A 12,339-nucleotide genomic window follows, 5' to 3' on the forward strand; every position below is an offset into this window, starting at 1 on the left:
ATGACCCCTTCAAAAACTTGCCAGTTTAGCTGTGTCCATCCTAACACAGACCTAAAATACGCTGGCAAAACTGTACTTGTTCTCTTCCACTTTCTTCTCAGGTCACGGAAACAGAAGCAGATTTATAGTGTTGTAGCTGTGACTCTTAAAAGGTCTGAAATACTGGGATTTCTGCCCCCTCCCATCCCCATGGCTTCCTTGCAGTGGCAAATTTGACCTTTGTGACTCACAGCCCAAGAGCTCTGTGGCAGTGGCAGGGAATTCAAGTCCCTGAAATCACAGACAAGTGTTTTAACTCTGAGAGCAGTGTAGTTCCTGAGAAATTCTTTTCTCTGTTAGCAGAGTAGTCATTAAGGTGTTCATTGTATGTATTCATTTTCAGAAGCAGGACAAAGTTTGTATCCTGATGGCAGGAATGATTTGTTTTTCCTATTTGGCTGCAAAAAGGTTATTTCTGGCTAAGTCAGACTGTTCTCTCTTCTAAGACCCACTGGCCTTGCTGATTGATTGAAGCCAGTTTTGACAGATCAGCTTAGCACAGACTTTACAGATCAAACCTTAGCACAGCCTCACTAAGGGAAAGACTGGCTTGAGCTCAACCCTTGCTAAACATCTGAAATGCCACAGCAGGAGCTGTTTTAAGACTACTCTGATGGTGAGACAAAATTCACTGGGCACCAGAAAATGCAGTCATGGTGCAGAAATCAGGTGGAAATCAGGTCTTATCTGAACTTCTTGTCACCTTCATTGGCAGCGTGGTTTTGCCTTTGCCTTCCTGTCCTGGATTTGGTCATTTCCACAGCGAGATCTTCAGGACTGGTGAATGGACTCCATCCATTCCCACAGCCTGGACTTTCTCAGACTGACAGGCTGTAATCAGGCTGAAACTCTGTGAGCTTGGTGAGGTCTCTGAGTATTTCCTGACAGATGATTTTGAGAGGTTTTTGAGTGGCCAGAAGGTGAAGGAGGTGGTTCTGCCCCTCTTCTCTGCCCTCGTGAGACCCCACCTGGAATTCTGCATCCAGCTCTGGGATCCACCACACAAGAGGGGTGTGAACCTTTCAGGGTGTACCCAGAGGAGCCCACAAAGATGATCAGAAGGCTGGAACACCTCTGCTGTGAAGACAGTCTGAGAGAGCTGGGGTTGTTCATCCTGGAGGAATGAAGGCTTTCGGGAGAACTTAGAGCACTTTTCAGTGACAAAATGGGGCTTATAAAAAGGAAGGAGATATGTTTTTTTATATGGCCAAATAGTGAGGGAAAAAGGGAAAAAGGGGCAGTTTTTAAACTGAAGGAGGGTAGGTTTAAATTAGATTTATGGAAGAAATTCTTTAAGTCCTGGCACAGGTTGCCCAGAGAAGGTGTGGATACCTCATCCCTGGGAGTGTTCAAGGCCAGGTTGGATGAGACTTGGAGCAACCTGGGATAGTGGAAAGTGTCCCTGTTCAAGGCAGGGTTTGGAACTTTGGAATAGGATGAGCTTTAAGGTTCCTTCCAGCCCAAGCCATTCTGTGATTCCATGATTCTAGGTTAAGTGATTTAATAGCTCTCAAGCTTGAGATCCTATTCATCTACAGGAAGATGTGCTGGCTTCTGAAGCACAGAGCAGTTTTTGTTATATTCCCAATGATATATTCCTCAAATATAAATTCCCAACGAGCCCATAGTCCTGTTCCCCTCGTGCATATCAGCCTGTCCTGAAATGTCATGACCATTTTTTGCATCTGAAATAATGATTGCTTTATAAACAAAATAATACAAAGCAAGAAAGAAATGTTCCAGCAGTGACCTTTCTGTGTCAAACCCCTTGCCTAGAGAAGATCAGGATCTTCTAAGTGACTAATTAAATCAGAAGCGAATCTGTCTAAAGCAATAAATGCTGAAAAAGTATTATGAGAAAACCTGCTGTCAGCCACAATATTTCAATTACTGATAGTACAGTCTAGGAGAGTCAAATCCCATCTCTAAAAATCTGCTTCTTGATCCTGTAACATTATCCACAAATGGATTTTGATGTGGCTTTTAGCCCTTCCTTGTCTAAATGGCAAACTTTAGATCAGTTTAGACATTAGAAATGTAACTGCAGAAAGTATAAACAGCAGAGCTGGGAGAACTGATCTGCTCCAGATGACTGTGCCAGGAGCACTGGGATGAGCTCCTTCCAGGCTGGAGTCCAGCTCACTTCCAGCACCACACAGCCCTGGCTTTTATTCTCAATATCTCCTTTACCTTCTCCATCTCTCTCTCCACTGTTCTTCCTCACCACCAAAGAGAGAGTGGGCAAATCTTCTGCTGGAGCCCTAAGACAGAATCACAGAATCACTGAGGCTGGAAAAGACCTCCAAAATCATCCAGTCCCACTTTTGACCGATCCCCACCTTGTCCCCAGCCCAGAGCACTGAGTGCCATGTCCAGGCCTTCCTTGGACACTCCAGGGATGGGCACTCCAAACCTCCCTGGGCAGCCCCTGCCAATGCTGACAACTCTTTCAGTGAAGAAATTCCTCCTGATGTCCAACCTGAACCTCCCCTGGTGCAGCTTGAGGATGTTTCTTCTTGTTCTGTCACTTGTTCCCTGGGAAACAGACAACACTTACTTAAAAGGGATAAGGGAGAAAAGACCAAAAATTTATCTGTGAAATGCAATGATGGTAACTAAAAATGTAGTAATACGCAGTCATCCATGCATGTACAGATGTCCAGTTATCCAAAATATTGATAAATCTGTAGTTTCCCTGCAGGAGACTGTGTTGGCTTGTGCTGAGCAAATGCAACTGATCACAAAGAACATGTGCTGCTGCAGGTGATGCAGGACATAATCTTAAACTTGCTGCAATTAATACAGGACAAGAATGTGGCTGGAAGATGTGAAAAGGGCTGGACAGGACACAGTTTGCATCCTTAATTGCCTAAGTGGTCTTTCCAGTGTCTGAACTGTTAAAAAGTAAATTGCTGTGAACCTGAGGGTAACTGAAGAAATAATGCTGATATAAATCAGAACCTCAAAGCATTTGCAAATTGTGAGGTAAATCCTGAAATGCTCATGATTTCTGTATCCATTTCTTGTTTGGATTAATTGTTCACTGACTTTTCTCAAATTTTTATTTGAAAAGGGGGTTCTGCACATTCTGCATTTAGGAACCATTAACTCACTATGGAGATCCAACTCAGATGCCATCCAATTCACATGTCAGTCTGGCATTACCTGTATTTGAAGTTGGACAAGACATACTTCTTTATAGGAGGGACCAAGTAATTTCTAAGGGCTAAAGATCTGGTTTTTGTCAGTGCTGGACAAAAAATTTCAACCAAGGTGTTTTGCTTGAACATTTAGATAGCTCAAAAAAAAAAAAATACAGATCATGAAGAGAAATATTTATATTTGAATATTGAATTTCACTGATTTACACCCTCTTTCTTATGATTATTTGTTTATTAGTGGGGTTTTTAAGTCTGATGGCATCCCCTGCCCAGCCTACAGCCAGTGGCTTCCTGGTGGGAGATGTAAGTGGTGCATCTGTGGATACAGCCTGGCAAGACATCCTGGTACTAAGGTGCACATTCTCCTTAGAGGAAAAATGTTGCCACATCAATTCTTTTTCTATTTAAAAAAAAAAAATTATTGAACCATTCTACAATACTGATTTTTTTTTTTTTTCCCTGGGAAAGCTTTAATTTTCCTTTGTTTTCCTTACTTTTCATTTTCTTTTCCCCGTGATGAGCTTGATATTTGATTTTCCAAGCCAGAAGAACAGCTCACAAGTGCCTCAATGCTACTCCAGGCCTCAGCTCTGCTACCTGAACATACACAAATGAGAGGGTCTGTGGTTCCAGATCCCTTTCACCCACATGAAACTGTCTGCAGCACTGTGATGCATATTTAAGTGCTTCTCTGAACATATTGACTCAGCTCCAAGAGCTGTACCTGTGATTTTCCATCCTTTAGTGTCAGCTCCTCATAAAATATCCTCCTGTGTTCGCTCCTTGTCTTTGCCTGAGCCAAGTGACATTGCACTGAAGTTACGGTCATGTGCTGTAAAGCTGGAGGCACATCTATCTTGGGAATGTGCCTTGATTATTTAGACAATGGGGAAAAAATATATATTTTTGGTTTCTCAGACTTGATTCCCACCCTCCTTAACAAGGCTCTTGATTGCCTGGCGTTGCTCTGTCTTAGGGGATGCTGGAATTGCAGTGAAATGAGGAGCACAGTGACAGCACCTGGGCAAACAGCTTAAACTCAGGAATAAACATTCACATAGAGATTTGCTCTTACTCTTAGTTTGCTTTCAAGGTACAGAATTAAAGACCTTCCAAGTAGTACCACCTGATGTGTGGACAGGAACTGAATTCAGGATGTTTATACCTGGTACTTGAGGTGTGTAAGTCTGGCTCCCAGATGTTGAGGGTTTAAGGGGTGAGAGGGAATAAGTGCTCTGAAGGATAAACAGGGACTAAACCAGCAGTTTTAAAATGCATTTTTTCTCAAAGTTAGGCCAGGGGAGCCAAGTAGAACAGGCAGAAGAGGTAAATTCCCCAGAGAGAACACAAAGGAGAGAGAACCAGCAAAATTCCCAGTGGACCATCTTTGTTTCTGTTGCCAGCAGTTATCTCCTCCCTGCAAAAGGAATAAACCCAGAGCACCTTTTCCCCTAATCCAAAAGCCTACGTGTGAGGACAGCCAAGCTCTGCCACCTTGGAAACAAAGGGATAAGAAAGATTTATCCAGGATGGCCCCTGCAGTGGCCAGGATTACTCTTATTTCTGTTCTCATCTTCTGGGCAGCCACACGGCAGGGAAGGGGAGATGAAATTACAGGTGAGTGATGCAAACCTGGCCAGAGGACAGCTCACTTTGGATGTCGGATAGAAATAAATAATACTTCTTTGAAATAAACCAGCCAAGGTGACCACTCTCTGGAGAACTGGCAATGTCCCAGTGACCATTTAAGAATCCTCTGTCGATAATTGAGCAGAGAAAATCTAACCAAGCAAAAACGTAAGCTTTGTCCCCAATCTTTCATCCCCAGGCAAAATCCTTGTCATTTCCTTTGTGCCAGAAATGAACAAGGAGAAATTCTGCTTTCTCTTCAGTATTGTGCAAATTTTTATGAAAATTGTCCTTAAAATAAGCATTAGCAGGAAATGTGCCTGGCAAATTCCTGGGGATGGGTAAGATGAAGCTGTGAAAGACATGCTTAAATTTCATCTGTGCTATGGGCTGTAATTTTGAAAAGCCCTAACCCAACTGTAACTGCTAAATGAACCCCTAATTTACTCTTCATTTCTGGTTTGATTCATTTGAATGGGAAAATATAATGATTTTTGACTGCTCTTCAATGCTTTTCTTTACTTAAGTGGTTTTGTGAGTCTCAGTTAAATATAAACCATATTTCTTAGAACCTTGCAAACTTTTCTGTTATTCTGTCAAAACCACAGCTGAAAAGAGGTTTGCAGAGATTAGGGCCAATAGAACTCCCATCCCAGTGCCATTTAAAGTAAATGGTGTTGACTTTAAAATTTGGAATTTGTAGAAAAATCAAGTCCATGTTCCTTTTTTTTTTTCAATATTTTGGAGCATTTGCATTTCAAAACTGAGCTTGAATCTGCCCTCCATGAACCTGTTCCAACAGGTTTTTTTTTTTAAGGTTATGTCAAGACAAGAAATGGGCTTATCTTTCAGTTTTACTGCTCTCCAGTGAGAAAAGATGTGGCAGATCCCAGGTCACAGTGGCTCCCATGACACCTGACTGGTGAAGTTTCCAGAACTGCAGCTCTGTCTGTGGCATAAATGCTGTGAAGCATTTTTTTATTACTGTTTTTTGGTCATGCTTTCAGTTCTGATCTGGGTTTAACCTCGAGTTCCAAGGAGCCTGTTCCTGTGCAGCCTTTGCTCCCAGGCTTTCCTCTCAGTATTTGTTCCTATTAATAAAGGGTTTGCTTTAATTGCTTATGCTCTTGCTTAACATTAAGAAAAAAAAACAAAACAAACAAATCCTGATATTTTCCCTGATGGTGCTGAAAGCTGGTGGCTTCTGAGACAAAATTCTAAAATCCAGAAATAATAGGTGTAACATGTCCATACTAATGGCAAGTCTTCTGTGCCATTGACTTCAGCTTTGAGTCGCTGAAAACAGCCAGTGCATTTTAATTCCATTTGATTGTGCCATAACCCCATAGATGGGAGTAATGAGAACAGAAAGCCAATTTGCTAAAGAGCCCAAATTGATCCAAGCCACATTGCTCAGCAGCAAACTGCTGTCAGCGAAATAATTGAACTCTGTGAGTGTCAAAGCTTGTTTTGAACAGTCTGGAAGTGATGGATGGGGCAGAGGTTGGTGGTGCTGCACCTTTCCCTGACACCTTCAGTCCAACTTCTTGCACTGAGGACATCTTCTTGTACCACCACAGCCTCATCTTAGAGCTTCTCTTTAGGCTTTGGCAGCTTCATTCTATACCTAGTGTGTATATATATATATATATATATATATATATATATATACCGAGTATCAATGTTTAAGTATGAAATATGACTTCATATCTGCTCTGACAGCTGTAGCTTCCAATTATAAACTGTCTCTAATTCTACACCATCTTATTCTCAGTTTCATACCTGTATTTATGTTGCACATTGCTGTAGAGACTAAGCCAGCTCAGCTGACACTGGAATTTTTAGCTTTCCAGTGCTGCAGCCTCAGCTCTGCATGGACAACACGAATCCTCAGAGCTCTCCTTACTCAGTTTTTTCCTTCCAGTCCCTGCTTTGCTCTTGCCAGGCTTTATGTGAGCTGTGGAGAAAAGGAGGGATCATGGGGAGGAGGAACAAAGCTGAGCTCTTGCTTCTTACCTGCCCTACTCCCCTCAAACCTGATTTTATACTATAACAATTTGATTCCTTAATGTAGGAGTTTCTCGTTTTCATAGAACAATATTTGTCCTGCTCCTGCCTCCTTCTCTGGTCACAACAGATGTTTGTGCACTTTCTCCAGAGAAAGGCTATAACCAAATTATTTAAATATTAATTCTGTTCCTCTCTGGTTATTTAGCCATTCAGGTTACATACAAATTAAAAAAAAAAAAAAAAAAAAAAAAAAAAAAAAAACCAGAAAACCAAAAATAAATAAAAAAGCTGAAGCAAGATTTTTTTCCCCCCCACACCTACATGCCTAGAAGCATTTGCAGAGAAAGGTATTCTTGGAGCAGTCTTAGCAGATGGCAAGGGAATACTTTCCAAAATGCAATGACAGCTGCCTGCTTCTTGCAGGGAGCAGCCACAGAGGTGTCCTGCTGGAGGCTGGCCGGGAGGAAGAAGCAGGGAGTGGGGTTTCCACTCTCAGTATTTTCCTGCTGACCTGCTCCAAGCAGCAGCCCGGAGTGCCTGGAGCCTGCTGGGAGCTCTCTGGCTCTCACAGGCACTCCCTGGAGCACAGCCCGGCATCAGCTCTGCCTTTTGCTGCAGGAGGAAGGCACAGATGAGTGAGGCAGAGCAGGGCTGGACTTCCAAAGGCCATTTCTAGACACCAGGTCTGTTCCATGTTTTCTTCTGGACTGTCCCTGCACTGCAAATGGATCTTCCTCTCCAAAACTCTTTTCCTAGTCCTGCTCAAATTGCACAAATGTCTTTTGTTTAGCTGTGATAAAAGCACAGGATTCCTAAAAGCCTAACATTTTTTTTTCTTTTCCTTCTTGAATTATTTTTAACATGTTTCATATTTTCAAGCAGAAGATAAATTGTACAAATAAGATTAGCTGTAAATGTTTTAATTGTATGCCTGTTGTGTATATTGTGTTAGCTTCTGTTGGCTGACCCTGGTGCCCTCAGAGCTCTCAGAAAAAAAACCAAAAAAAACCAAAACAAAACAGTCCTGCTATATTTGAATCTCTGCAGCTAATTCATATTTATCCTTATTAAAGTTTCTTCTGCTTTGGTTAGAGGATGATACAGGCATTTTAATTCCATCCGATCTGTTTCCCAAATGGGACACAGGGTGACTCAGCCCCTCTGGCTTCTGTAACATCTTATTAGGAGCCAGCCTGATGTCTGTGACATGTCTGTGGGTTGCTTACTGCTAATTCTTAAACTCCATCTGCTTTTGTTGCTGTTGTTGGGGTTTCTTTCTGTTGTTTGGTGTTGGGTTTTTTCCCCTATCTCTGCTGAAGTATTTCAGTTTTAAGTAAAGCACCTAACAAGTTCACTCCTCATCAGAAATGGTTTCAGAACTCTGGAAGCTGAGTCCCATCCCCAGACCTGTGTGAAATGATGCAGTTAATGACCTTATCACTGACTTTGTTTGTTCTCAAAGTCAATGAACCACTGCAGGTTTCCAATGGCTGATCAACAAGGCCTGCTACAAATGCAGAGAGGCAGTGCAGGATCTCCAGGAATACCTTTTGTGTCAGCTACCTGGAAGTGCTTCCCAGTGATGGATGAGTACCCAGTTTTAGCCTAGGGTGATGTCTGAAGGATGTCTTATTCCAGACATCTACTGTGACTCATCTGCCCATGAGTTCCTCACCCTTTGTTCCCTTCATAGTCAGTGGGGAGTGATGAAGGCTTTGGCAGCAGGAGGCTGGAGTGTGCTTTTAAATTATTTGGGTGACTCTGCCCTGGAAGTGGCTATTGTGCTCTACTGTTAATTTATATTAACATATGTAAATTTCTTTAATATTAACTTGAGTTAAATTGCCCTTTTTCTGCCTTGCACCTGAAGGCACCGAGAACCCTTTAAATTTTCAGCCAATCTTCATCCTTTCATGACCAAAGTGATGCCTATGACAAGCAGTCACTACCAATTCTTTTTTTTGAAGCTATGTTCTTCCCAATGTCAGCCTTCCTGGAAATCATTCATCTGTGTTGGTTCTGTCACTGTTTTCTTATAACACTGTTTTCCACTGGATACTGCAGGGAACTTCTGCTCTGGGGTGAAGTTGGAGTTCTGGATGCTGAGAATTTTAGACTTTCTGTACAGGCAGGCTCTGACTCCCTGGAGAACACTGCATTTGACCTGAGGCCATGGAACAGGCATCCAAAATTGATTAATAGAACTGGGATTACGGGTGTGTAGTTGGTTAGAAGTATGTAATATCACAGGGTGGAAAACTTAGAGTTTGGGGTTCTAGAATGTAGAAATACATATGAAGCAAGATGGAGGTTTTAGGGTGGAGGCAGGTTATTCTTTATCTTCTCTTCCTTCTTCTTCACCTTCTCTTCCTTCTTCTTCACGGGTTTGGGTGGTATTTTGTAATTGGACAGAAAAGTCCGCATTGCAGACTTCAAGGGATCAGTTAAAAATTAAAATAATTTAGGTGTCATTTCTTAATTGGATAGTTTAGCCTTAAAAGACCTTGTAACAGGCGATAGTTGGCCATTTTGTGCCTTGCTAATGAAGGACTGCAGAACTCACTGCTGTGAGGCTGTAACATTGATAAGAAACAATAAACACCTGAGTCTGAACGTGAACTATCAAGTGCCTTCAATCCCGACCTTGACAGAGGTAGAAAAGGAAGCCAAAAACCAGCAGGGTGACAAGTTAATGCTGATCCCTTTCTTTTCTGTTTCCTAGAAAAAGGCCTCTCTTTGCTAGGGTACCATCTGTGCAACTACACCCTGACCAAAAGTGTGTTTAAAATGGTTGCCTACCAAAAGTCCTATGAGAAGAACACATCCTGTGGAGGGTGGATCCCGTGGATGGTGTGTCCCCAGACACACTACAGAACAGAGTTTCACAGCCTTGAAGTCCCTGAAACCATCACTCTCACAGATTGCTGTGAAGGATATGAACAAGTCGGACTCTACTGCTCTCTAGGTAAGTTTTAGTCAGATTAAGAGAGGAAATAAATGCTTCTTATGGAAGAAGATTCACTTCAGCTGAGATGTGTAAAGGCTTAATTCAGTTCTGGGCCATAGTTCCTATTCACTGAAATAAATGAGTTTAAAATAATGTACAGTAAACTTTGTCCAACATGGCAAGGAGTAGACATAGCAGATTAAAGCTCCTGATTCTTGCTCTTTGCCACCTCTAGTCACAAATTCACTAAACTTCCAGGGGAGCTTGAGGAAGGCACCTGTTTGTTAGCCCTCCAAGGGCTCGTTACCTGTCCAGGTTCAGGCCAATATCCCTGGCCAAGAGCAACAATTCACTGTCTGGTGCTGTGCCTGCTCTGAGCCTGCCTGCATTTACACCAGGAGCTTTCTCCTCCAAAGTAATTCAGGATGCACTTGGAATAACATCTCCTTTGATGTGGAGCAGGGTCTGTTCCCAGAATGCAAACCCAATTTTGGTTCAAATTTAAAACAACCTGTGACCTCAGGGCAACTTGATACCAGATGCTTTCCAACCAAAACTAGACTAGGACCTATTTTCTTAGGACTTCCTTGGTTACCTGTGACTGTGTGGGAGGTCTGAGAATTGGTGAACTTTTTGGTGGATCTGATCTAACATCTGAGTGTTAATAAGACTCTACTCAGGAAGACTCAACCACCTGTGTCTCAAGATGGAAGCTTTTCCCCTTCCCACATCAGGGTTACCAGTTGTCAGTCAGAAATTCCCAGTTTTATCACAACTTGAGATATAATTGGAAGGGATTCCTTGGGGAAAAGGAACTTTCTTTTTCCAATGGATAAATTTAGATGCTTTTAAGCTGAGCAGGCATCTTGAATTATCTAAAGCAGCACTGAACTGTTCTGTCATCCAGAAAAGTTCTGCAGAACATAGTTTTGTCTCCTGTTTTCAGTATGACATTGCATTTTCCCTATGTCCACTTTTCAGTGTGGGCCTGGGCATTTACATAACCACACACAGGAACAGCAGATTGAAAGGAAAGGTCCTGTTGCAGCCCTGGCCCTTGTTTTGGGTCATAAGACTTGGGTGACTCAGATGTGTGGGAATGTCCCCAAACCTGCTTCTGCACCAGATCATGTAACAGTGGCATGAGGGGGGATGAGCCATTTGTCCTGTCATGGGATCTGTCAAGAACAATGTGCTCATCCCACATTTAAGTTGCTTCAGAACACTGGAAAAAGAACTTCCAAACATTTTTTTTTTTCCCCCAGGCATTTTCTCCACAGTCACAGGTAGAATATTGTGTCTAGCAGGATTTTAACAGAAGGACGGGAATACAAAAATGGTCGATGTGTTTTACTTGTTCCTAAAATTATTTTTTAGAGAAGAGAAATTAAAGCATAATTCCTAATTTACTGCTATTGTTTGGCTCCATGGCTATTGTGGAGTCCCAGCAAAGCAGAATTTGAGCTGCAAGTTACTGTGTGCCCAAGCAGATTTGTCAGACAGGCAAAGGATCTGCTGCTGATCATCTCTACTTTTCAAGCATCAGTTCCACGCTGGGGAAAATCTCCAATACATCTAATTATGGTTGAAAAGTTACTTCAGTGAAGTCCTTTGGATATACAGACATGTGCATACATGCTTGTCTGTAAGTATCAAATGGCAAGACTGAGAGGCAATCAGAGAAAATGGCTTTTTAATTCTGTAGTACAAGGAAAGAGCTGTGCCAGCTAAATGTGGAAAAGTCACCGTGGTTGTCACTGTTTGTACAAGAAATTCAGGTGTTGCTGAACCTCTGAAAATCAAGACCATCTTCTTGTGTGGAAAAAAAAAGCATCTTGGTAACACTTGAAATATTTTTTTTCCACTATAATTCTGTCTCTTTAGAAATCCCTAAAAGCATCTCTAGGGATATTTTAGGCTTTGAGAGCTGTTGATGATTCTGTTTCATCCAACGTGAACAAATCTGTAAATCTCTTGTAAAGCTTAGCTGCAGAATTTCCACCCTGCCCTTGCCATGTTGTTGATGGGCACTCTGGGCAAGTTTGTCCATGAAATACTGTGGTCACCCTGACACGTTTTCCTGTAAAAGTTAACTTGGGAATATTTAAAACCATTTAAGGATTTGTATGGCTTCTAGGTGATTTCCATGTTTACATTATTCTTTGCTTTTCAGGGTATTAGTCATAAATTCTGTGAATGGTAATGCACTGTCTAGACACAGTCTTAAATAAATGATGAGAAGACAAACTGGAACTGCAGAAATTACTGCACAGCACGCTGCTGAAGTGCTGTTATTTTCTTCTTGACGTTATCCATGCTGGCGTGCTCTCCATCCTGCCAGGAGTGGAAAGGTCTCCATGACCTTTCACAGCAACCTGTTCCTGACCACTCCTCACCTTCTCTTCCTAGAAGGAAGCAATTACCCCACCCTGGGATATGGCAGGCCCTGCTTTTATGATTTCCTTACTCTAGATCACCGGTTAAGTTGCTCTGGTAGTTCTCATTAGTTGTGTGTCTGTCCATCAGGAGAGTGTTACAGGTGCACACACAAAT

General features: G+C 42.1%; 1 protein-coding gene across 1 annotated transcript in view; it reads left to right on the forward strand.

Annotated features, from left to right (window-relative positions):
• Positions 1–692: 692 nt before the first annotated feature.
• UMODL1 (uromodulin like 1) overlaps positions 693–12,339 on the forward strand; it is a 54,057-nt gene continuing 42,410 nt past the window's right edge. Inside the window, exons 1-3 of the mRNA XM_053972149.1 lie at positions 693–819; positions 928–1,050; positions 9,562–9,804. Coding sequence (XP_053828124.1) covers positions 693–819; positions 928–1,050; positions 9,562–9,804 — 493 coding nt within the window. The remainder of the gene's footprint in view (positions 820–927; positions 1,051–9,561; positions 9,805–12,339) is intronic.

This window comes from Vidua macroura, chromosome 2, assembly GCF_024509145.1.
Source record: "Vidua macroura isolate BioBank_ID:100142 chromosome 2, ASM2450914v1, whole genome shotgun sequence".
Classification (NCBI taxonomy): domain Eukaryota; kingdom Metazoa; phylum Chordata; class Aves; order Passeriformes; family Viduidae; genus Vidua; species Vidua macroura.